Raw genomic sequence first — 27,423 nt, 5'->3', positions numbered from 1 at the left:
ATTAAAGAGTATTACCCAGAAATCTGTACCGCTACCCTCGTTTTGCAATCTGACATAAATATTTAGAGAATATATTATGATGCTCAGGATGGTATTGAAGCTGTCGATGTAATGGTACGGTTTTTATTTCCCTCCTTTTAGAAGCAACGGATCATTCCACATGCTGATAATGTATTTTTCACAAACAACCACAAACAGGAAGTTGTTCTTCACATGTTTAACTCCATGCATATTCTATAACCACAAACAGGAAGCTGTTCTTCATGTTTAACTCCATGCATGCATATTCTATAACCTCAAACAGGAAGCTGTTCTTCATGTTTAACTCCATGCATATACTATAACCACAAACAGGAAGCTGTTCTTCATGTTTAACTCCATGAATATTCTATAACAACAAACAGGAAGCTGTTCTTCAAGTTTAACTCCATGCATATTCTATAACCTCAAACAGGAAGCTGTTCTTCATGTTTAACTCCATGCATATTCTATAACCACAAACAGGAAGCTGTTCTTCAAGTTTAACTCCATGCATATTCTATAACCTCAAACAGGAAGCTGTTCTTCATGTTTAACTCCATGCATATTCTATAACCTCAAACAGGAAGCTGTTCTTCATGTTTAACTCCATGCATATTCTATAACCACAAACAGGAAGCTGTTCTTCAAGTTTAACTCCATGCATATTCTACAACAACAAACAGGAAGCTGTTCTTCAAGTTTAACTCCATGCATATTCTATAACCTCAAACAGGAAGCTGTTCTTCATGTTTAACTCCATGCATATTCTATAACCTCAAACAGGAAGCTGTTCTTCATGTTTAACTCCATGCATATTCTATAACAACAAACAGGAAGCTGTTCTTCATGTTTAACTCCATGCGTATTCTATAACCTCAAACAGGAAGTTGTTCTTCACATGTTTAACTCCATGTATATTCTATAACAACAAACAGGAAGCTGTTCTTCAAGTTTAACTCCATGCATATTCTATAACAACAAACAGGAAGCTGTTCTTCATGTTTAACTCCATGCATATTCTATAACCTCAAACAGGAAGTTGTTCTTCACATGTTTAACTCCATGCATATTCTATAACAACAAACAGGAAGCTGTTCTTCAAGTTTAACTCCATGCATATTCTATAACCTCAAACAGGAAGCTGTTCTTCATGTTTAACTCCATGCATATTCTATAACCTCAAACAGGAAGCTGTTCTTCATGTTTAACTCCATGCATATTCTATAACCACAAACAGGAAGCTGTTCTTCAAGTTTAACTCCATGCATATTCTATAACAACAAACAGGAAGCTGTTCTTCAAGTTTAACTCCATGCATATTCTATAACCTCAAACAGGAAGCTGTTCTTCATGTTTAACTCCATGCATATTCTATAACCTCAAACAGGAAGCTGTTCTTCATGTTTAACTCCATGCATATTCTATAACCTCAAACAGGAAGCTGTTCTTCATGTTTAACGCCATGCATATTATATAACCTCAAACAGGAAGCTGTTCTTCATGTTTAACTCCATGCATATTCTATAACAACAAACAGGAAGCTGTTCTTCATGTTTAACTCCATGCGTATTCTATAACCTCAAACAGGAAGTTGTTCTTCACATGTTTAACTCCATGTATATTCTATAACAACAAACAGGAAGCTGTTCTTCAAGTTTAACTCCATGCATATTCTATAACAACAAACAGGAAGCTGTGCTTCATGTTTAACTCCATGCATATTCTATAACCTCAAACAGGAAGTTGTTCTTCACATGTTTAACTCCATGCATATTCTATAACCTCAAACAGGAAGCTGTTCTTCAAGTTTAACTCCATGCATATTCTATAACCTCAAACAGGAAGCTGTTCTTCATGTTTAACTCCATGCATATTCTATAACCTCAAACAGGAAGCTGTTCTTCATGTTTAACTCCATGCATATTCTATAACCTCAAACAGGAAGCTGTTTTTCATGTTTAACTCCATGCATATTCTATAACCTCAAACAGGAAGCTGTTCTTCACTCGTCTTCCTCACTTTCACTCTGTCCATTTGATTGTGACATCACTCACTTCCTTCTCCACAGGGCCTATGTTTTAAACCAGCTGTTTGTCATCACAATCACAATACTTTACCATATTAAAGAGTATTACCCAGAAATCTGTACCGCTACCCTCGTTTTGCAATCTGACATAAATATTTAGAGAATATATTATGATGCTCAGGATGGTATTGAAGCTGTCGATGTAATGGTACGGTTTTTATTTCCCTCCTTTTAGAAGCAACGGATCATTCCACATGCTGATAATGTATTTTTCACAAACAACCACAAACAGGAAGTTGTTCTTCACATGTTTAACTCCATGCATATTCTATAACCACAAACAGGAAGCTGTTCTTCATGTTTAACTCCATGCATGCATATTCTATAACCTCAAACAGGAAGCTGTTCTTCATGTTTAACTCCATGCATATACTATAACCACAAACAGGAAGCTGTTCTTCATGTTTAACTCCATGAATATTCTATAACCACAAACAGGAAGCTGTTCTTCATGTTTAACTCCATGCATGCATATTCTATAACCTCAAACAGGAAGCTGTTCTTCATGTTTAACTCCATGCATATACTATAACCACAAACAGGAAGCTGTTCTTCATGTTTAACTCCATGAATATTCTATAACAACAAACAGGAAGCTGTTCTTCAAGTTTAACTCCATGCATATTCTATAACCTCAAACAGGAAGCTGTTCTTCATGTTTAACTCCATGCATATTCTATAACCACAAACAGGAAGCTGTTCTTCATGTTTAACTCCATGCATATTCTATAACCTCAAACAGGAAGCTGTTCTTCATGTTTAACTCCATGCATATTCTATAACCACAAACAGGAAGTTGTTTTTCACATGTTTAACTCCATGCATATTCTATAACCACAAACAGGAAGCTGTTCTTCACTCGTTTAACTCCATGTATATTCTATAACCTCAAACAGGAAGCTGTTCTTCATGTTTAACTCCATGCATATTCTATAACCTCAAACAGGAAGCTGTTCTTCACATGTTTAACTCCATGTATATTCTATAACCTCAAACAGGAAGCTGTTCTTCATGTTGAACTCCATGCATATTCTATAACCACAAACAGGAAGCTGTTCTTCATGTTTAACTCCATGCATATTCTATAACCACAAACAGGAAGCTGTTCTTCATGTTTAACGCCATGCATATTCTATAACCACAAACAGGAAGCTGTTCTTCACTCGTTTAACTCCATGTATATTCTATAACCTCAAACAGGAAGCTGTTCTTCATGTTTAACTCCATGCATATTCTATAACCTCAAACAGGAAGCTGTTCTTCATGTTTAACTCCATGCATATTATATAACCTCAAAGAGGAAGCTGTTCTTCATGTTTAACTCCATGCATATTCTATAACAACAAACAGGAAGCTGTTCTTCATGTTTAACTCCATGCATATTCTATAACCTCAAACAGGAAGTTGTTCTTCACATGTTTAACTCCATGCATATTCTATAACAACAAGCAGGAAGCTGTTCTTCAAGTTTAACTCCATGCATATTCTATAACAACAAACAGGAAGCTGTTCTTCATGTTTAACTCCATGCATATTCTATAACCTCAAACAGGAAGTTGTTCTTCACATGTTTAACTCCATGCATATTCTATAACAACAAACAGGAAGCTGTTCTTCAAGTTTAACTCCATGCATATTCTATAACTTCAAACGAGAAGCTGTTCTTCATGTTTAACTCCATGCATATTCTATAACCTCAAACAGGAAGCTGTTCTTCATGTTTAACTCCATGCATATTCTATAACCTCAAACATGAAGCTGTTCTTCACTCGTCTTCCTCACTTTCACTCTGTCCATTTGATTGTGACATCACTCACTTCCTTCTCCACAGGGCCTATGTTTTAAACCAGCTGTTTGTCATCACAATCACAATACTTTACCATATTAAAGAGTATTACCCAGAAATCTGTACCGCTACCCTCGTTTTGCAATCTGACATAAATATTTAGAGAATATATTATGATGCTCAGGATGGTATTGAAGCTGTCGATGTAATGGTACGGTTTTTATTTCCCTCCTTTTAGAAGCAACGGATCATTCCACATGCTGATAATGTATTTTTCACAAACAACCACAAACAGGAAGTTGTTCTTCACATGTTTAACTCCATGCATATTCTATAACCACAAACAGGAAGCTGTTCTTCATGTTTAACTCCATGCATGCATATTCTATAACCTCAAACAGGAAGCTGTTCTTCATGTTTAACTCCATGCATATACTATAACCACAAACAGGAAGCTGTTCTTCAAGTTTAACTCCATGCATATTCTATAACCTCAAACAGGAAGCTGTTCTTCATGTTTAACTCCATGCATATTCTATAACAACAAACAGGAAGCTGTTCTTCATGTTTAACTCCATGCATATTCTATAACCTCAAACAGGAAGCTGTTCTTCATGTTTAACTCCATGCATATTCTATAACCACAAACAGGAAGCTGTTCTTCATGTTTAACTCCATGCATATTCTATAACCTCAAACAGGAAGTTGTTCTTCACATGTTTAACTCCATGCATATTCTATAACCACAAACAGGAAGTTGTTTTTCACATGTTTAACTCCATGCATATTCTATAACCACAAACAGGAAGCTGTTCTTCACTCGTTTAAATCCATGTATATTCTATAACCTCAAACAGGAAGCTGTTCTTCATGTTTAACTCCATGCATATTCTATAACCTCAAACAGGAAGCTGTTCTTCATGTTTAACTCCATGCATATTCTATAACCTCAAACAGGAAGCTGTTCTTCACATGTTTAACTAAATGTATATTCTATAACCTCAAACAGGAAGCTGTTCTTCATGTTTAACTCCATGCATATTCTATAACCACAAACAGGAAGCTGTTCTTCATGTTTAACTCCATGCATATTCTATAACCACAAACAGGAAGCTGTTCTTCACTTGTTTAACTCCATGTATATTCTATAACCTCAAACAGGAAGCTGTTCTTCATGTTTAACTCCATGCATATTCTATAACCTCAAACATGAAGCTGTTCTTCACTCGTCTTCCTCACTTTCACTCTGTCCATTTGATTGTGACATCACTCACTTCCTTCTCCACAGGGCCTATGTTTTAAACCAGCTGTTTGTCATCACAATCACAATACTTTACCATATTAAAGAGTATTACCCAGAAATCTGTACCGCTACCCTCGTTTTGCAATCTGACATAAATATTTAGAGAATATATTATGATGCTCAGGATGGTATTGAAGCTGTCGATGTAATGGTACGGTTTTTATTTCCCTCCTTTTAGAAGCAACGGATCATTCCACATGCTGATAATGTATTTTTCACAAACAACCACAAACAGGAAGTTGTTCTTCACATGTTTAACTCCATGCATATTCTATAACCACAAACAGGAAGCTGTTCTTCATGTTTAACTCCATGCATGCATATTCTATAACCTCAAACAGGAAGCTGTTCTTCATGTTTAACTCCATGCATATACTATAACCACAAACAGGAAGCTGTTCTTCAAGTTTAACTCCATGCATATTCTATAACCTCAAACAGGAAGCTGTTCTTCATGTTTAACTCCATGCATATTCTATAACAACAAACAGGAAGCTGTTCTTCATGTTTAACTCCATGCATATTCTATAACCTCAAACAGGAAGCTGTTCTTCATGTTTAACTCCATGCATATTCTATAACCACAAACAGGAAGCTGTTCTTCATGTTTAACTCCATGCATATTCTATAACCTCAAACAGGAAGTTGTTCTTCACATGTTTAACTCCATGCATATTCTATAACCACAAACAGGAAGTTGTTTTTCACATGTTTAACTCCATGCATATTCTATAACCACAAACAGGAAGCTGTTCTTCACTCGTTTAAATCCATGTATATTCTATAACCTCAAACAGGAAGCTGTTCTTCATGTTTAACTCCATGCATATTCTATAACCTCAAACAGGAAGCTGTTCTTCATGTTTAACTCCATGCATATTCTATAACCTCAAACAGGAAGCTGTTCTTCACATGTTTAACTAAATGTATATTCTATAACCTCAAACAGGAAGCTGTTCTTCATGTTTAACTCCATGCATATTCTATAACCACAAACAGGAAGCTGTTCTTCATGTTTAACTCCATGCATATTCTATAACCACAAACAGGAAGCTGTTCTTCACTTGTTTAACTCCATGTATATTCTATAACCTCAAACAGGAAGCTGTTCTTCATGTTTAACTCCATGCATATTCTATAACCTCAAACAGGAAGCTGTTCTTCACATGTTTAACTCCATGTATATTCTATCACCTCAAACAGGAAGCTGTTCTTCATGTTTAACTCCATGCATATTCTATAACCACAAACAGGAAGCTGTTCTTCATGTTTAACTCCATGCATATTCTATAACCACAAACAGGAAGCTATCTTCATGTTTAACTCCGTGCATATTCTATAGTAGGCCCTTGTGTTGTGTACTGTCATGTGACATGGCAAGATTTTATCCTGTATTGTAAGCATTATTCGGAAATGAGAATTACACCAAAAAACTTTGTCTGGAAATGTCTGAGGCCATCTGACAACAAAAAGAAAAAAGGGGGCAGTTTGATGAAAAAAAAGTGGAAAAAATCCAGGCATGTCACATGACTGTGCTAAACACAGGGTCCATAAGACATGTCAGCATGAGAGTTGCCTCAATGTTATGTATCGATACTCTAGGCTTTATACTTTCCAACTTTTCTTTCCACCTGTGTTAGTGTTTCGGGACTCTGCAACACCCGACACATGCCCAGAGCACCTTACTGCAGAATAAACACGTTGATAGAGTACACCCTTGTGTTATCAGATTTGGGGTCAATTCCATTTAAATTCGAGTCCATTCAGGAAGTACACTGAAATTCCAATTCTCTTCAATGCGTTTCAAAATAGGACAATTTGGAATTGGAATTTGGTTAACTTTATGAAATCGACTGGAATTGACCCCCGACTGTGTTGAACACAACCTAGAATTCACCTTTGGATAACGAAAAATAGTAAACCGACCTTCCACCCCAATGTACAGGTGTCTCTTCCTGCTCGAAGGGGAGTCTAATGAACTCACACACTCCACACGTAAGCACATGCATATGTCAAGTGCTAGGCCCAACGCTGTCCAGGAATAGCAGTGAAATTCCATCAGAAGCCTTTATAGTCTGCATCTGAAATTACATCCTATTCCCTATTTAGTGCACTACTTTTGACCAGAATGGTACCCTATTCCCTACATAGTGCACTACTTTTGACCAGAATAGCACCCTATGCCCTACATAGTGCACTTCTTTTGACCAGAATGACACCCTATTCCCTACATAGTGCAGTTCTTTTGACCAGAATGGCACCCTATTCCCTACATTTTTACCTCATCCCTATAGGCAATAGAGTGACATTTCGGACCCAGATATATCTTACGAAAGGCTTCAGAGCTATATGGTTAACATTCAGATAGGGAAAGAAGAGTTTTGTAAGGCTTATATGCTCACAAACTTTGGTTAGAGCTTTAAATGTTGATGATGGTGAAGGCCATTTTAGGTGTGGCTGATGATGGTTGATGCTTCATTTTGTTAACACATTATTTTACCCAGATAATGTCCAGTTGAGGTATTAGTCAAATTAGCAGTATACAAAAAACACATTTGCCCTGTACTTTTATCAAGTCAACCTATGGGTTTTCAGCAGGGTTATATTCCCATGCAATATAAGTGGGGGACCACACATATGGAATCATGTAGTAACCAAAAAAGTGTTAAACAAATCAAAATAGAATAGAATCTTCAAAGTAGCCACCCTTTGCATTGATGACAGCTTTGCACACTCTTGGCATTTTCTTAACAAGCTTCATGAGGTAATCACCTGTAATGCATTTAGATTAACAGGTGTGCCTTGTTAAAAGTTTATTTGTGGAGTTTCTTTCCTTCTTAATGTGTTTGAGCCAATCAGTTGTGTTGTGACAAGGTAGGGGTGGTATACAGAAGATAGCCCTATTTGGTAAAATACCAAGTCCATATTATGGCAAGAACAGCTCAAATAAGTAAAGAGAAACGACAGTCCGTCATTACTTTAAGACATGAAGGTCACTCAATTCGGAAATTTCAAAAACCATCAAACACTATGATGAAACTGGCTCTCATGAAGACTGCCACAGGAAAGGAAGACCCAGAGTTACCTCTGCTGCAGAGGATAAGTTCATTAGAGTTACCACCCTCAGATATTGCAGCCCAAATAATTTCTTCACATAGTTAAAGTAACAGACACATCTCAACATCAACTGTTCAGAGGAGACTGCGTGAATCAGGCCTTCATGGTCGAATTGCTGCAAAGAAACCACTACTAAAGGACACCAATAAGAAGAAGAGACTTGCTTGTGCCAAGAAACACAAGCAATGGACATTAGACCTGTGGAAATCTGTCCTTTGGTGTGATTAGTCCAAATTTGAGATTTTTGGTTCCAACTGCCGTGTCTTTGTGAGACGCAGAGTAGGTGAATAGATGATCTCCGAATGTGTGGTTCCCACTGTAAAGCAGGGAGGAGGCGTGATGGTGTGGGGGTGCTTTGCTGGTGACACAGTCATTGATTTCTTTAGAATTCAAGGCACACATAACCAGCATTGCTACAACAGCAGTCTGCAACGATATGCCATCCCATTTGGTTTGCGCTTAGTGGGACTATCATTTGTTTTTCAACAGGACAATGACCCAACACACCTCCAGGCTGTGTAAGGGCTATTTGACCAAGAAGGAGAGTGATTGAGTGCTACATCAGATGACCTGGCCTCCACAATCACCCGACCTCAACCCAATTGAGATGGTTTTAGATTAGTTGGACCGCAGAGTGAAGGAAAAGCAGCCAACAAGGGCTCAGCATATGTGGGAACTCCTTCAAGACTGTTGGAAAAGCATTCCAGGTGAAGCTGGTTAAGAGAATGCCAAGAGAGTGCAAAGCTGTCATCAAGGAAAAGGGTGGCTACTTAATAATAAATGAAGTTCCATATATTTGGATTTGTTTAACACTTTTATGGTTACTACATGATTCCATTTGTGCTTTTCATAGTTTTGATGTCTTCACTATTATTCTACAATGTAGAAAATAGTAAAAATAAAGAAAATCCCTTGAATGAGTCGGTGTGTCTAAACTTTTGACTGGTACCGTATATTACAGTACAACAATGCCCATTTCAAAGTTACGGTGCCACTTTCGACACATTTCAAACTTCCTCTGAATCATACTTGACAGTCCAGGCTATGTAATCCTTCATCTCTATGACATCTCTATCTACATCGACTGTCTCTGTCCCACCTTCTCTGTCGTCATGGTTTCCCTCTAACTTTCACATCAGAAAAAACTTGTCAGAGAGAAAATATGTAGACTTAATGTCATGTCCTTTTTTTAAATATGGCTACCATATTTAAGAAAATAAGGTTTTGCTTATATCACTGTAAATGTAACTTGTTAAAATGCCAAAAATGTTTAAATTATCCATACAATGTTTACAGTGCTTAATGTCTCAAGTATTAATTCTCTAAGTAATATGTTGCTTAGAAATAGATGTCTGTTACTCAGTGATAGTGAAAGGCAGGAGTCTCTGCTCTAAGAAGCCAAATCACCACCCTGTACTCCAGCATGTTTGTGCCTTGTTTCTACAGGCTGTAGTTGTAATCCTTCTGGCTCAGACAGTGTTCACTGTAATGGCACAGGATTTTGTAAATGTAAGGCGGGAACTACAGGGGCTAAGTGTCGAGATTGTCTGCCAGGATATTTGTGGGACAATGGCTGCAAATGTAAGTAGAACCACACCCCTCTTGTAACTCTGCTCGGACTCCAACCAGTACCTCTCGCTATCTCTCTACTGTATATCTACCTCTATCATTATCTGTCTAATGTATCTCTAACTCTATCGTTATCTCTCTAATGTATCTCTAACTCTATCGTTATCTCTCTAATGTATCTCTAACTCTATCGTTATCTCTCTACTGTATATCTACTTCTATAGCTGTCCCTCTTCCTCTACCTCTATCTCTGTCTCTCTACTGTATATCTACTTCTATCTCTGTCTCTCTACTGTATCTCTAACTCTATCGTTATCTCTCTACTGTATCTCTACCTCTATCTCTGTCTCTCTACTGCATCTCTACCTCTATCTCTGTGTCTCTACTGCATCTCTACCTCTATCTCTGTCTCTCTACTGTATATCTACTTCTATCTCTGTCTCTCTACTGCATCTCTACCTCTATCTCTGTCTCTCTACTGTATATCTACTTCTATCTCTGTCTCTCTACTGCATCTCTACCTCTATCTCTGTCTCTCTACTGTATCTCTAGCTCTATCGCTACCTCTTTCTCTCTCATTACCTACTTTCTCCTTTTTGTTGCCACTGCTTGGACTTGTAGGCATGTTCAGCTTGAATTGTCCCCACTAATGTGGGGAGTAGGCCTATGGATTTAACCCTGACTAAAATTGACTAACCAGAAATGAGCTGTTTTTCAATTATTCACCCTGAATTTAAGACTCAAGGTTGTGCCGCTTTAACTGCAGAGATTTAGACCTAAAACATTTTCTCTCGGTTTCCACTGTTCGATGCTTTGAAATCAGTTATTCAGCTGAGCTGAAACGTAGAACACAACAGATGAGCTAATATTGACTGGCTGTAGCATGACAGGGACTGCAGGGTAGCTGTTTGAGCAGCCCTCTCTCTCTCTCCACCATCGCTGTCTGCTTTACCCTCATGTCCAGATAATGCTGACCAATGCCAGCGTGTAGCTACTCCAGTGTTCAAGTGCCAGTGTGTTGTCCCAACAGTTTCTATTTACAGGCAGCATTATCATTAGCATTAGCATTAAGTAGAGAAGGGATATCCATAGGTCAGTGTATTATTCTGATAGCATAGATTGCCTGATACAGTCAATGTGGGTTTGCTGATCCACAAGTGTCATCAAACAGGTCAACCTCTCACTGGATGGTTAGACTTTTTCACCATAACCAACAGGATACCTTTTAACCAACAGGATACCTTTTAACCAACAGGATACCTTTTAACCAACAGGATACCTTTTAACCAATAGGATACCTTTTGGGCAGCGCTTGCTTGGCGCTGAACTGCCATTGGAGAGTCTGTATCACTCTTAAATGGTTAATGAAGACAGTCTATCAGAGTGTGACTGGCAGCATGCCCACCATCACAATCACACATGCATTGTGGGTAGCAGAATGATGGTGCCAGAGGGGATGGCTGCCGTCTTATTGGCTCTTAACCAACCATGCAAATTTGTTCGTTTTTTCACGTTGTTCGTAACTTGTTTTGTACATAATGTTGCTGCTACCGTCTCTAGTGGCGGAAAAGAGCTTCTGGACATCAGAACAGCGGTTACTCACCTCAGATTAGACGAAGAGTCTTCCTTCAATGAGCCGGACGGGAGGGAGATACCACAGACACCCGACCAGGCCCAGATCCCCGTAATTCGCTAGAAAAGGAAACTGAGATTTTGCAGAAAAAGATCAGGGTGCCTTGTGAGGATCAGGTGGCGAGTGGCTAATCTGCCTTTGGCTTCCATCCTGCTAGCTAACGTTCAATCGCTGGAAAATAAATGGGACGAACTGAAAACACATATATCCTACCGACGGGACATTACAAACTGTAATATCTTATGTTTCACCGAGTTGTGGTTGAACAATGACATTAAGAACATACAGCTGGTGGGTTATACCCTCGTTCGGCAGGATAGAACAGCAGCCTCTGGTAAGATACTGGGTGGGAGCCTATGCATATACGTAAACAACAGCTGCTGCATGATATCTAAGGAAGTCTCAAGGTTTTGCTCGCCTGAGGTAGAATATCTCATGATAAGCTGTAGACCACACTATCTACCTAGAGAGTTTTCATCTGTATTTGTCCTAGCTGTCTTCATACCACCACAGACCGAATATGGCACTAAAACCACACTCAATGAGCTGTATTATGCCATAAGAAAACAGGAAAATGCTCATCCAGAGGCAGCGCTTCTAGTGGCCAGGGACTTTAATGCAGGGAAACTTAGTTTTACCATATTTCTATCAGCACGTTAAATGTGCAACCAGAGGAAAACAGAGTCTATCTTTATTCCAGACATAGAGATGCGTACTAAACTCTCCCTCGCCCTCCATTTGGCAAATCTGACCATAATTCTATCCTACTGATTCCTGCTTACAAACAAAAATGTAAGCAGGAAGCACCAGTGACTCGGTCTATAAAAAAGTGGTCAGATGAAGCAGATTCTGAACTACAGGACTGTTTTGCTACAGACTGGAACATGTTTCTGGATTCTTCCGATGGCATTGAGGAGTACACCTCATCAGTCACTGGCTTTATCAATAAGTGCATCAAGGACGTTGTCTCCACAGTGACTGTACGTACATACCCTAACCAGAAGCCATGGGTTACAGGTAACATTCGCAATGAGCTAAAGGCTAGAGCTGTTCAGGGAGAGGGACTCTCTAACCCGGAAGCTTATAAGAAATCCTGCTATGCCCTCCGATGAACCATCAAATAGGGAAAGTCAATACAGGACTAAGATCGAATCATCCTACACCGGCTCTGATGTGGATGTGGATGTGGCAGGGCTTGCAAACTATTACAGACTACAAAGGGAAGCACAGCCGAGTGCTGCCCAGTGGCATGAGCCTGCTGTTCCGGACAACTGTGTGGTCACTCTCTCTGCAGCCGATGTGAGTAAGACCTTTAAACAGGTCAACGTTCACAAGGCCGCAGGGCCAGACGGATTACCAGGACGTGTGCTCTGAGCATGCGCTGACCAACTGTCTTCACTGACATTTCAACCTCTCCCTGTCTGAGTCTATAATACCAACTAGTTTCAGCATGACCACCATAGTCCCTGTGCCAAAGAACACTAAGGTAACCTGCCTAAATAACTACCGACCAGTAGCACTCACATCATTAACCATTAATTGCTTTGAAAGGCTGGTCATGGTTCACATCAACACCGTTATCCCAGAAACCCTAGACCCACTCCAATTTGCATACCCTACCAACAGATCAATTGATGATGCAATCTCTATTTCACTCCACACGGTCCTTTCCCACCTGGACAAAAGGAACAACTATGTGAGGATGCTATTCATTGACTACAGCTCAGCGTTCAACACCATAGTGCCCTCAAAGCTCAACACTAAGCTAAGGACCCTGGGACTAAACACCTCCGTCTGCAACTGGATTCTGGACTTCCTGTCGGGCCGCCTCCAGGTGGCAAGGGAAGGTAACAGCACATCCGCCACGCTGATTCTCAACACGAGTGCCCCTCAGAGGTGCATTCTCAGTCCCCTCCTGTACTCCCTGTTCACTCATGACTGCACGGCCAGGCATGACTCCAACACCATCATTAAATTTGCTGATGACACAACAGTGGTAGGCCTGATCACCGACAACAATGAGACAGCCTATAGGGAGGAGGTCAGAGACCTGACCTTGTGGTGCAAAGACAACAACCTCTCCCTCAACGTGATCAAGACAAAGATGATTGTGGACTACAGGAAAAGGAGGACCGAGCCCCAATTCTCCTCGACGGGGTTGTAGAGGAGCAAGGTTGAGAGCTTCAGGTTGTTTGGTGTCCACATCACCAACAAACTATCATTGTCCAAACACACCAAGACAGTCGTGAAGAGGGCACGACAAAACCTATTCCCCCTCAGGAGACTGAAAAGATTTGGCATTGGTCCTGCATGGGTCCTCAGATCCTCAAAAAGTTTTACAGCTGCACCATCGAGAGCATCTAAATAGAAGTTTCTAAATAGCTTCTTCCCAAAAGCCATAAGACTCCTGAACAGCTAATCAAGTGGCTACCCAGACTATTTGCATTGCCCCCCCCTCTTCTATGCTGCTGCTACTCTCTTTTATTATCTATTCATAGTCACTTGAATAACTCTACCTATGTACATATTACTCTATGTACATATTACCTCCATTACCTCGACTAACCGGTGCCCCCGCACATTGACTCTGTACCGGTACTCCCTGTATAACTATTGTTATTTACTGCTGCTCTTTAATTATTTGTTTTTCTTATCTCTTACTTTTTTTGTTGTTGTTCTTTTCTTGAAACTGCATTGTTGGTTAAGGGCTTGATAATAAGCATTTCACTGTAAGGTCTACTACACCTGTTGTATTCAGCATTTCACTGTAAGGTCTACTACACCTGTTGTATTCAGCATTTCACTGTATGGTCTACTACACCTGTTGTATTCAGCATTTCACTGTATGGTCTACTACACCTGTTGTATTCAGCATTTCACTGTGAGGTCTACTACACCTGTTGTATTCAGCATTTCACTGTATGGTCTACTACACCTGTTGTATTCAGCATTTCACTGTAAGGTCTACTACACCTGTTGTATTCAGCATTTCACTGTATGGTCTACTACACCTGTTGTATTCAGCATTTCACTTTAAGGTCTACTACACCTGTTGTATTCAGCATTTCACTGTAAGGTCTACTACACCTGTTGTATTCAGCATTTCACTGTATGGTCTACTACACCTGTTGTATTCAGCATTTCACTGTAAGGTCTACTACACCTGTTGTATTCAGCATTTCACTGTAAGGTCTACTACACCTGTTGTATTCAGCATTTCACTGTAAGGTCTACTACACCTGTTGTATTCAGCATTTCACTGTAAGGTCTACTACACCTGTTGTATTCGGCGCACGTGACAAACAACATTTGATTTGATTCGAGACTGTCTTAATGACAATGCTCTTTGTAATTGCTCAGTGAAACCAGTCTAACCAGGCTAGCTAGGAGGTTGTCTTAGTGAGAATGTTCTTTGTATCTGCTCAGTGAAACCAGTCTAACCAGGCTAGCTAGGAGGTTGTCTTAGTGAGAATGTTCTTTGTATCTGCTCAGTGAAACCAGTCTAACCAGGCTAGCTAGGAGGTTGTCTTAGTGAGAATGTTCTTTGTATCTGCTCAGTGAAACCAGTCTATCCAGGCTAGCTAGGAGGTTGTCTTAGTGAGAATGTTCTTTGTATCTGCTCAGTGAAACCAGTCTAACCAGGCTAGCTAGGAGGTTGTCTTAGTGAGAATGTTCTTTGTATCTGCTCAGTGAAACCAGTCTATCCAGGCTAGCTAGGAGGTTGTCTTAGTGAGAATGTTCTTTGTATCTGCTCAGTGAAACCAGTCTAACCAGGCTAGCTAGGAGGTTGTCTTAGTGAGAATGTTCTTTGTATCTGCTCAGTGAAACCAGTCTAACCAGGCTAGCTAGGAGGTTGTCTTAGTGAGAATGTTCTTTGTATCTGCTCAGTGAAACCAGTCTAACCACACTAGCTAGACACACATCAACGGTTCAAGCACAATAATTATACATAGCTGGAGGGAAGTAAGGTTTTAGAAAAACTGTCTTCTGCACTGTATGTGTGCAATCATGCATTTGAAAAATATATATACTTCACCATTATTTAACCAGGTAGGCAAGTTGAGAACAAGTTCTCATTTACAACTGTGACCCTGGCCAAGATAAAGCAAAGCAGTGCGACAAAAACAACAACACAGAGTTACACATGGGATAAACAAACGTACAGTCAATAACACAATAGAAAATCTGTATACAGTGTGTGCAAATGAAGTAAGGAGGTAAGGCAATAAATAGGCCATAGTAGTGAAGTAATTACAATTTAGCATTAACACTGGAGTGATAGATGTGCAGATGAGGATGTGCAAGTAGAAATACTGTTGTACAAAAGAGCAGAAAAAAATATACAGTATATGGGGATGAGGTATTTGAATGGGCTATTTACAGATGGGCTGTGTACAGTGATTATGTAGATTGGCAATGAACAAACAATGGAGAGGCTTATCATTTTGGTTGATGACTATGTGTCACGAGGCTATACAATTTCAAACACTGTAAAATCTATATGTAAACCTACATTACCAAACAATATGGCCCATTATAAATGAGTCCTTACCTACATTAATTAATGTAGACCTATATCTGGTTCCCCTCAGATTTCACTCAATTCTACCTACCTCATAGGATCATCTCAGTCTGCTGGCAGACTGGAGAATGCAATTAAAACTACAATCTCTGGTCAAATAGAGCCCGTTCTCAAAGAGGCACACCTAACTCATTGGTTTCCTTCTCTAAATATTATCCCTCGTATTGAAGACAAAACCAATACATCTCACAGTTTATTCTCTGCACAGAGTCTGTTTACACATATGGGATGGTGAACGTGAGAGATTGGAAGGAACAGGGCCGGTAAGATTGCCACCCCTGTTCTTCAACAGTCTACTATCTTCACTTTAGAACACCTTATATAGTCTGACATGGGGCTATTTTCAACCATGCCTTGTCCTTGGCCACAATATGCTTGAATGATTTTGTCATACTAATCCTCAAGATGAAAAAGGGCCCTAGATTGTAGTAGCTGTACCCTCGGCTGGGGAAAAAGGCTTTAGAAGAATATAGAGGTATTGTAAGAAATGTACCCTTCACTTACTGCAGCCTTAGCTCCTACCTTAGCTCCAACCGCTAAAATTAGGCTGTGAGCAGCGGGCCAAAATGAAGGTGGTGTGTGTCGTGTGTGCGGAAGGCCACATCTCCTGGGCTCTGCAACATGGCTAGGGCATCAGGGAACAGTAACTCTCCTGCAAGTGGAATATGTTTTCAACACCAAACACTCAACACCAGACAGTAGAGCCTGAGAATCATTTCAGTCTCTTTTGGTCTGACTAATGCAGTCTTTAGACAGAAATGGATTTTTAAAATATTTTTTTATATATACTAATCATAATTCATTAATATTTTTGAAGTATATTTAAAATGATCTAAATTGGATCATTTAATTTAATTTTATTAGCATATTTATTAAGTATATTAAACACAAAGTATCTAATTTGGGAAACTTCTTCTGTACTTAAGTATACTCTTACATATTAAATAAAGAGAAAAACAAATATACTTTGAATATATATATATACAAATACACCTTAAGTACCTTTTCTGTGTATTTCTCATAAATTGGAAAAATATTTTCTTTACAAAAAAAGTGTATTTTTAATTTGTTTCAAGTATACTTTTACAAAGACACGTCTAGTCATTAATCACATTAGCTATTGTAATTACCATGTAAAGGTTAGCTTGATTGACCAAGGCATCTTCTCAGCTAATGTTATCATCCTACCATTGGCATTCCAGCATTTTAGTTGTTCACATTACAGGTAACAAATGAACATTTCAATAAAATGTGAAATATGGCATTTGTAATTAAAAGTACAACATTATTTAGTTTGAAAATGAACATCAAAACATTTGCAAAAGCTGAATATGTGGAACAATATCATATTAGAAATCAAATCTTCAGTTGCAGAAAAGGATGATGGGACAATTTTGTGCTTTTGAAAGTATACTTTGAATATATTTTGAGGACATTTAAAGTTAAATATACCTTTTTTTGAAAAGTATACATAGGTATATTATCTTGAGATATGAACAAGTATACTCTCAGGAACTATGTTCCTCAGCTGTGCAATTAGTAATCGTTATATGTGTAACATTTATTATTATAACTTTCTCTTCTGAACAGGAATTCAGAAAGTACTTCTCAACTCATTATTGAAACTACAGGTTTTCATATCCCTTGGATTTATTCACATTTTGTAGTTACAAAGCGGAATTAAAATTGATTTTATTTTTTTTATTTTTTTTGCTCAACAATCTACATAAAATACTCAAAGTGGAAGATTTTATATTATTACTATTATTATTATTTTAAGATGGATAGAAATTAAATAACTAAAATATAGTCATTGCGTAAGTTTTCAGCTCCTTGCTAGAAACACCGTTGGCAGAGATTACAGCAGTGAGTCCTCTTGGGTAAGTCTCTTTACACACCTGGATTGTGTAATTTTATGTAGCCTGTTAGCCCCTAATTCTTCATGTTGGTGCTGATGGCTACACAGCAGTTTTAAAATCATACCATAGATTTTCAAACAGATTTAAGTCAAAACTGTAACTTGGCCACTCAGGAACATTGACTGTCTTCTTGGTAAGACACTCCAGTTATATTTGCCCTTTGTGTTATTGTCCTGATTAAAGGTGAACTCTCCCAATGCCTGTTATAAATCAGACTGAAGAAGGTTTTTCTCTAGGATTTTGCCTGTGCTAAGCTCCATACCGTTTCTTTTTATCCGGAAAAACTCCCCATTATTTGCCATTGTCATGCATACCCATACCATGATGCAGCCACCACCATGCTTGAAAATAAAGCGGTAGTTACTCAGTGATGTGTTGTATTGGATTTTCCCCAAACATACGGCTTTTCATTTAGAACAACATTTATTTATTTTTTTGCATTATTACTTTAGTGCAGCTTTGTTTACAATATGGATGCTGTGCATATGTCATGTAAATCGTTACTGTGGAGTCACTACAGCGTTGTTGATCCATCCTCAGTTTTTTCCCATCACAGCCATTGAACTCTTTAACTGTTTTACAATCACCATCGGCCTCATGGTGACGTCCCTGAGCAGTTTCCTTCCTGTCCTGCAGCTCAGTTCAGAAGGACGACTGTATCTTTCATGTGTCTGGGTGGTTTAATACATCATCCACAGCATCGTTATTAACTTGACCATGAAATATTCAATGTCTCATGTGATATTGTTACCGATCTACCAATCACTGCCCTTTTATGAGGCGTTCGAAATGTATTCTGGTCTTTGAAGTTGAATCTGTGCTTGAAATTCACTACTTGACTGAGGGACCTTACAGATGTTGTATGTATGGGGGATAAAATAAGGGTCAGTCATGAAAAAATATATTACAATTTATCCATGTAAAATATTCTGTGATTTGTTAAGCAAAAATGTTACTCCTGAACCAATTTAGGCTTGGCTGAATAAATGGGCTGAATACTTATTGTATGCAATGACTATATTTTAGGTATCAAATTTGTATTCAATCTTATTTTATTTTCACTTTGGAATTCGTGTATTTTGAGTTCATTGTTGACAACAAATGATAAATAAATCCATTTTAATAACACTTTTCAACACAATAAAAATGTGAAGAAATCCAAGGGGTAAGAATACTTGATCACACACAAGCAGAGTGTCATGAAAAACATCAATGCTTCAACTAAAAAAAACAACAACTCCAAGTGTATTTTGAATGAACATACTAAATTACAATTAAAGCGTTTGAAATGGAAACACAGTTTTAATGATGTTTAAGTTCAATGACAGTTAACATATAGTATACCAAAAGACTGAAAAACAATACCTTTAAAGTACCTTTCATATGTGTATTGAAGGTTGACGATACTATATCTAAGTATACTTAAGTATACTTGTAATATATTGAAATATACTTTTTTTTCAGCTGGGGGTGTGGGGGGGGGGGGACGGACTCTGTCCCAGTTTACCATCATTTCATTTAAGTGGAACCTTTCCTGCTCTCCTCACCCTCCTTTGCCTACTCTGGTAACACGTTGGTATTATATCAATCTGTCACTGGTTAAGTAGTTAATGTCTCCTCTTCCTTTCCACTGCGTTTCTGGTCCTTAATTCAAACCCACTTGTATTATTAGAGTATCAGTAAGAAGCATCTATGTGGTAGGAATTGCATTTGTCTAGGGCCTAGGTCTCACCAAAATGCCTTGCTTGTTGATAGAGAATTAATATGCATACACCATCCTCTTGTCAGGGAAAAACCAATATGGCCTCCGTTTGCTAAATAATCCTATTTTTGCAAAGGGCAATGGGAGATTCAAATGTATGGACAAAACAAAAGGTTGATGTGTAATTAATAGAGTCTTGTTCATGTCATGATAACATCAGAGGCTCTAGGGGTAAAACATGTATTTTTAATTAAATCACTTGATTGTCCCTCACCGGGGGACAGGTTGGTCTTCCTGCACTTTTCCCTGATAGCATTTCTCTGATACAGACAGAGCAGATGATAACACATAAATGAATCTGTGCCGTCATTGTCAGGTGTCATATTGGCTGTTAATATCAAGCCTTCCATATGATGATTTCCTTGGTAACGTTGCATTAATAGTCTCATTTGCATTGTAAAGGAGAAACCATTCTTGGGCATGCTGGATGACGAACACAAACTGATGGTTGGATTCTGGAACTTGTAGTCTTTTGAGAGGGTGTCCATAAAAACTCTGTTGGGTTGCAAAGACTATTACATACAGTGTTATTACTGTATCACATATAGCCTTTAAAGATGTTGTCCTGTAATCAGAAGGTCTTACCTGCAGCTGTGGATATGATGAAGACTGCTTGGTGTCAGTCATTGTTGGGATATTTGCTTCTTCACATTGTATTTCACTTTCATGAAGAGCTCAATGAGCTCCGGCTATCTCTTGTTGTGCGACTTTGAGGTGGTTTGGCCCTAGCCTGCTCGTGTAACACTGTTTATTTGTCTCACCCCATCAGTTGTTTTTGTTTTGTGCTGGGCTGAGTTTGTTGGTTTGTTTGCCTGCAGCTTGCTTGACAGCTTGGCTCTGCTGGGAATAGACTGGCCTTGGTGTCCCTGGCTCTAAATATACCACTTCCCACCTAACTCTCAACTCAACTCATCTAAAGTCAGTTCAGTGTTTTGGAAAAGGCCCGGGGGGCTGTGGGGAAACTTTATGCAGAGCTGCGATTCGTTACATGGTATAGACCCATCCGTGGTCTGGCGCCGCAAAATGACGCACAGCGAATGGCTCCTTCACCATTTTGCTAATGAATGTAGTGGCAATGATAAAAGGAACATCTTCCGATTGGTCAATTAGAGAACGACACAAAAGAACTCAGTCGGGGTCTCAACTTACTGTTGACAGTTAGAATAGTATAATACACAAGGTGGCATTTCCAAATTTGGTTGTTACATTAGTAGTTTTTGTCTTGTTATGTCAGTCACTGACAGTCACTTAATCAGCCATGTCAGTGAACCATTTCTCAATTGGTAAGTTAAGTCTCGCCAGCAATCTAAGCTTTTAATAATTATGGCCGGATACCGATCGGAAAAACAGTGGGCGTGCCCAGGGGCCCTAACCTCCAGGGGGCCCCAATTGATTTTGTTAGTCACTCCCACTCCGATATCATATTATCATGGCATAAGTCATGGCAAAATGTATGCAATAGCTGGAAATGAGCTTTAAAACAGAAAATATTCTCTCTGCCCCATGCTGGAAAACTGAAAATAAAAGTTAGTAGAGGTAGAAGATAGTAGAATTGTATGAAATGTTTTATAATATATATATATATATATAAATATAAATATATAATATGTTCTCTACGCCCCATAGTAAAATGTGTGGAATTGTAGGAAATGAACTTTATTTATTTAGCTTTTTTTTCCTCTGAGGTCAAGACGGGGTCAATAAAATGTTTTGACCACAATGTGGGGAGACCTCCGACCAAATCTCACTTAAGGCCCCCAAAATGCTAGGGCCGGCCCTGGCTACTGGTATAATGCATTAAGTTAAGAGATTTATGTAGTTTAACTACACAAATGGATCGATTTCAGAAGTCAGTTGACTGCATGTGTGGGTATGCAGACCCTGTGAGCCACTGCGGCCCCTCATGTTGTGGCCCCCAATCCCATCAAATTTGCCCGTCCATGCTCTATCCATTACAGAATGAAATGACCTGTTTTGGAATGGGAATAAGAAAATGATTGTTGCTAGTTGTGTATCTTCCAGATAGTGCTGAAAGACCAGGCGTTCATTTTGACCGGCACAACAAGAAACGTTTCATTCACTACAGCAGGAAGAGAAATGGGCAAGACAACATGTTTGACAAAATCGTGTTGGAAATAAAACTGCTACCTTACTGCAATGCATCATGGTCTGGCATTGTGACAATTGTGAAAACAACATGGTCTTAATACATGTCTGGTCTTATAGATTATGGTCTTCTCCCATCCTTATCCTGCCTGTCCTCTGAACTGTGTTCTTCTCCCATCCTTATCCTGCCTGTCCTCTGAACTGTGGTCTTCTCCCATCCTTATCCTGCCTGTCCTCTGAACTGTGGTCTTCCTGCATCCTTATCCTGCCTGTCCTCTGAACTGTGGTCTTCCTGCATCCTTATCCTGCCTGTCCTCTGAACTGTGGTCTTCTCCCATCCTTATCCTGCCTGTCTTCTGAACTGTGGTCTTCTCCCATCCTTATCCTGCCTGTCCTCTGAACTGTGGTCTTCTCCCATCCTTATCCTGCCTGTCCTTTGAACTGTGGTCTTCTCCCATCCTTATCCTGCCTGTCCTCTGAACTGTGGTCTTCTCCCATCCTTATCCTGCCTGTCCTCTGAACTGTGGTCTTCTCCCATCCTTATCCTGCCTGTCCTCTGAACTGTGGTCTTCTCCCATCCTTATCCTGCCTGTCCTCTGAACTGTGGTCTTCTCCCATCCTTATCCTGCCTGTCCTCTGAACTGTGGTCTTCCTGCATCCTTATCCTGCCTGTCCTCTGAACTGTGGTCTTCCTGCATCCTTATCCTGCCTGTCCTCTGAACTGTGGTCTTCTCCCATCCTTATCCTGCCTGTCTTCTGAACTGTGGTCTTCTCCCATCCTTATCCTGCCTGTCCTCTGAACTGTGGTCTTCTCCCATCCTTATCCTGCCTGTCCTTTGAACTGTGGTCTTCTCCCATCCTTATCCTGCCTGTCTTCTGAACTGTGGTCTTCTCCCATCCTTATCCTGCCTGTCCTCTGAACTGTGGTCTTCTCCCATCCTTATCCTGCCTGTCCTCTGAACTGTGGTCTTCTCCCATCCTTTTCCTGCCTGTCCTTTGAACTGTGGTCTTCTCCCATCCTTATCCTGCCTGTCTTCTGAACTGTGGTCTTCTCCCATCCTTATCCTGCCTGTCCTCTGAACTGTGGTCTTCTCCCATCCTTATCCTGCCTGTCCTCTGAACTGTTGTCTTCTCCCATCCTTATCCTGCCTGTCCTCTGAACTGTGGTCTTCTCCCATCCTTATCCTTCCTGACCTTTGAACTGTGGTCTTCTACCATCCTTATCCTGCCTGTCCTCTGAACTGTGGTCTTCTCCCATCCTTATCCTGCCTGTCCTCTGAACTGTGGTCTTCTCCCATCATTATCCTGCCTGTCCTCTGAACTGTGTTCTTCTCCCATCCTTATCCTGCCTGTCCTCTGAACTGTGGTCTTCTCCCGTCCTTATCCTGCCTGTCCTCTGAACTGTGGTCTTCTCCCATCCTTATCCTGCCTGTCCTCTGAACTGTGGTCTTCTCCCATCCTTATCCTGCCTGTCCTCTGAACTGTGGTCTTCTCCCATCCTTATCCTGCCTGTCCTCTGAACTGTGGTATTCTCCCATCCTTATCCTGCCTGTCTTCTGAACTGTGGTTTTCTCCCATCCTTATCCTGCCTGTCCTCTGAACTGTGGTCTTCTCCCATCCTCATCATGCCTGTCTTCTGAACTGTGGTCTTCTCCCATCTTTATCCTGCCTGTCCCCTGAACTGTGGTCTTCTCCCATCGTTATCCTGCCTGTCCTCTGAACTGTGGTCTTCTCCCATCCTTATCCTGCCTGTCCTCTGAACTGTGGTCTTCTCGCATCCTTATCCTGCCTGTCCTCTGAACTGTGGTCTTCTCCCATCTTTATCCTGCCTGTCCTCTGAACTGTGGTCTTCTCCCTGAACGGTGGTCTTCTCCCATCCTTATCCTGCCTGTCCTCTGAACTGTGGTCTTCTCTCATCCTTATCCTGCCTGTCCTCTGAACTGTGGTCTTCTCCCATCCTTATCCTGCCTGTCCTCTGAACTGTGGTCTTCTCGCATCCTTTTCCTGCCTGTCTTCTGAACTGTGATCTTCTCCCATCCTTATCCTGCCTGTCCTCTGAACTGTGGTCTTCTCCCTGAACGGTGGTCTTCTCCCATCCTTATCCTGCCTGTCCTCTGAACTGTGGTCTTCCTGCATCCTTATCCTGCCTGTCCTCTGAACTGTGGTCTTCTCCCATCCTTATCCTGCCTGTCCTCTGAACTGTGGTCTTCTCCCGTCCTTATCCTGCCTGTCCTCTGAACTGTGGTCTTCTCCCATCCTTATCCTGCCTGTCCTCTGAACGGTGGTCTTCTCCCGTCCTTATCCTGCCTGTCCTCTGAACTGTGGTCTTCTCCCATCCTTATCCTGCCTGTCCTCTGAACTGTGGTCTTCTCCCATCCTTATCCTGCCTGTCCTCTGAACTGTGGTATTCTCCCTTCCTTATCCTGCCTGTCTTCTGAACTGTGGTTTCTCCCATCCTTATCCTGCCTGTCCTCTGAACTGTGGTCTTCTCCCATCCTCATCCTGCCTGTCTTCTGAACTGTGGTCTTCTCCCATCTTTATCCTGCCTGTCCTCTGAACTGTGGTCTTCTCCCATACTTATCCTGCCTGTCCTCTGAACTGTGGTCTTCTCCCATCCTTATCCTGCCTGTCCTCTGAACTGTGGTCTTCTCGCATCCTTATCCTGCCTGTCCTCTGAACTGTGGTCTTCTCCCATCCTTATCCTGCCTGTCCTCTGAACTGTGGTCTTCTCCCATCCTTATCCTGCCTGTCCTCTGAACTGTGGTCTTCTCCCATCCTTATCCTGCCTGTCCTCTGAACTGTGGTCTTCTCCCGTCCTTATCCTGCCTGTCCTCTGAACTGTGGTCTTCTCCCATCCTTATCCTGCCTGTCCTCTGAACTGTGGTCTTCTCCCATCCTTATCCTGCCTGTCCTCTGAACTGTGGTCTTCTCCCATCCTTATCCTGCTTGTCCTCTGAACTGTGGTCTTCTCCCATCCTTATCCTGCCTGTCCTCTGAACTGTGGTCTTCTCCCATCCTTATCCTGCTTGTCCTCTGAACTGTGGGAATCAGATGGTTTTACATTTAGTTAAAAAAAATATGGTACCGTTTTAGTTTGCTGAATTTCAGTTCAGTCTTTCTACAGTTAAAATTACACGTTGTTGTTGTTTAGTTTTTTTACTAACCAGTATAAATTACTGATGTCTATGTATTGTATCACTGGTAATTCTGCACGTAATGAATACATGTTATTGATGATTGATCTGCAAAGTCCTGAAAATGCTTAATGCAACTTAATGCTGTTAGCTTGAGTTTTTGCACTGCCTAGACCATGAGATGAAAATCAGCTCAGATCACAGGACTTTTTGTATATCAACATAACAGTCAGAGTAGTGAGCAGTGCACCGTCTGCTTCTCCAGGTGTGTGTGTTTGTATATATATATATATATATAAATGTGAGTCAAACATTTCTCTCCTTTTCACTCCCAGCCCGAGTGTGTGACAACGAGCTCCTGCGCTGTCAGAACGGTGGTGTGTGTCTGAACAACCTGCGGTGCCAGTGTACCCCGGCCTACACGGGCCTGCTGTGTGAGAAGCCCCGCTGTGAGTCGGAGCTGGGGAGCTGTGGTGGAACCAATTCGGGTCAAGCCGCCCTCTCGCCTACATCGCTCCCCACCCTGCTGCTGCTGGGCTGGATGCTGCTCAGAGGGGCCTCCTACTGACCCTGGCCTACTCTGCTCTGAGAACCATAGACCTACTGTCTATTCTGAACTGGTGGAGAGTACTGCCCAATAATCAACTACAACAACAACCAGAACTACAACTGACACCAGAACTACAACACCAATGAGTTTATTCTACTGTACTGTAATGTACTGTACGAGCTGTCCACCAGACACAGCAAGGACACACACTGTCTGTAAGGAAATGTGCCAGATAAAGCACATATAAAAAGTAAGTAAATACCAGATATTTAAAATTATTATATTTAAAAAAAGAGTTTAACTTGAGCATTTGCTTCATAAAAAGTCAAACCAGTCCGCCAAACAGAGACCAGTGACCTAAGCCATACCAGAGACTTTTCCCCCTTACTGTCAAAAGGTGGGACTGGGGATGACAGACACTTTACTCACTTCCTCTCTTATCGCCACGGCAACAGCAGCTGTGAACCAATCAGCGGTAGCAAGCTCTAGATAGCAAGGCCAGCAGCTGCTAGCTGCCCCTGTTCCCAGGGGTTTGATGCTGGCTGCACTGAACTGCTTCTGGGCTGAACTGACTGACTAACTGACTGGCTAACTGACTGGCTGACTACATAAAACTGTCCCTACCCATGCTGATTTGAAAAATAAATAAATAAAAAAAGAGAGAAATCGAGCCGGAGGAAAAATAATCAAATAAAAAAGGAAATGTAAGCATTCTTTGCTGTCAGTATATTGTGGATATAAGGTAATCCATCCAGACTGCCACAAATCTTACCCAAGTCTATCTCTCTCTCTCCTTTTCTAATTCTGTCCCTCTCTCTGTCTCTCTCTCTCTATTTATCTTTCTGTCCTCCTGTTCCTACTTCTCTATCTCCCTATATTTCATGGCTGTCCCCCTCCCTCCCTCCAGCCCTATCCAGCCCCTCGCTCCTACCCAGCCCCTCCTTCCAGTCCTACCCAGCCACTCCCTCAAGTCCTATCCACCCCCTCCATCCAGTCCTACCCAGCCCCTCCTTCCAGTCCTATCCAGCCCCTCCCTCCAGTCCTACCCAGCCACTCCCTCCAGTCCTATCCACCCCCTCCATCCAGTCCTACCCAGCCACTCCCTCCAGTCCTATCCAGCCCATCCCTCCAGTCCTATCCAGCCCCTCCATCCAGTCCTATCCAGCCCCTCCATCCAGTCCTACCCAGCCCTTCCATCCAGTCCTATCCAGCCCCTCCCTCCAGTCCTATCCAGCCCCTCCATCCAGTCCTACCCAGCCCCACCCTCCTACCCAGCCCTTCCATCCAGTCCAATCCAGCCCCTCCCTCCAGTCCTATCCAGGCCCTCCATCCAGTCCTACCCAGCCCCTCCCTCCACTGACCTGTGCTTTTGTGAACGTTACTCTGTAACCCTTGTCGGTTGAAAGATATTTTGTCCAATGTTAGTGACGCACATGTGTAATACCTTCCAAATGAAATCTGACCATCTGTATACTTATTTTACCTGATACCTTGGTCAAAGTGTGTGTTCACTTGAGCTGACAAAGTGCTAAAGGAATCAGCAGTTATTTTCTTCACAGGGCAAAAACAACATGTAATAACTTATTTTGTACTATTGACCAAGCAGTGTTAAAACGGCAACTCCAGATGAAAACTACTGTAAAATGTTTCAATTTCTGTTATTTCCTTTTGGTGGGGCAGAGTTTCTTCAGTATTGGCAATGTGCTGGCATCAAATTATATCGGTTTATATATACAGTGTAATGAGATCCCACCAAAGGACATTCTAAATGTTTTCTTGTTGCTTTAATACTGGAACAATTTAAGTGAATAAAAGTTTTAAGAAATAAGTTGAAATAGCTGTGTTGATCATTGCT

At 40.8% G+C, this 27,423-nt stretch overlaps 1 protein-coding gene across 3 annotated transcripts in view; it reads left to right on the top strand.

Moving 5' to 3' along the window:
- LOC109878698 (netrin-G1-like) overlaps positions 1-26,574 on the top strand; it is a 257,212-nt gene extending 230,638 nt beyond the window's left edge. For all 3 annotated transcript variants that reach the window (XM_031836409.1, XM_031836408.1, XM_031836410.1), the window contains one exon: positions 25,354-26,574. In XM_031836409.1, coding sequence (XP_031692269.1) covers positions 25,354-25,586 — 233 coding nt within the window. In that variant the 3' untranslated portion in view covers positions 25,587-26,574. The remainder of the gene's footprint in view (positions 1-25,353) is intronic.
- Positions 26,575-27,423: the final 849 nt, after the last annotated feature.

Source organism: Oncorhynchus kisutch, linkage group LG11, assembly GCF_002021735.2.
Source record: "Oncorhynchus kisutch isolate 150728-3 linkage group LG11, Okis_V2, whole genome shotgun sequence".
NCBI classification, from domain to species: Eukaryota; Metazoa; Chordata; class Actinopteri; order Salmoniformes; family Salmonidae; genus Oncorhynchus; species Oncorhynchus kisutch.
This window is presented reverse-complemented; position numbering and strand designations above follow the sequence as displayed.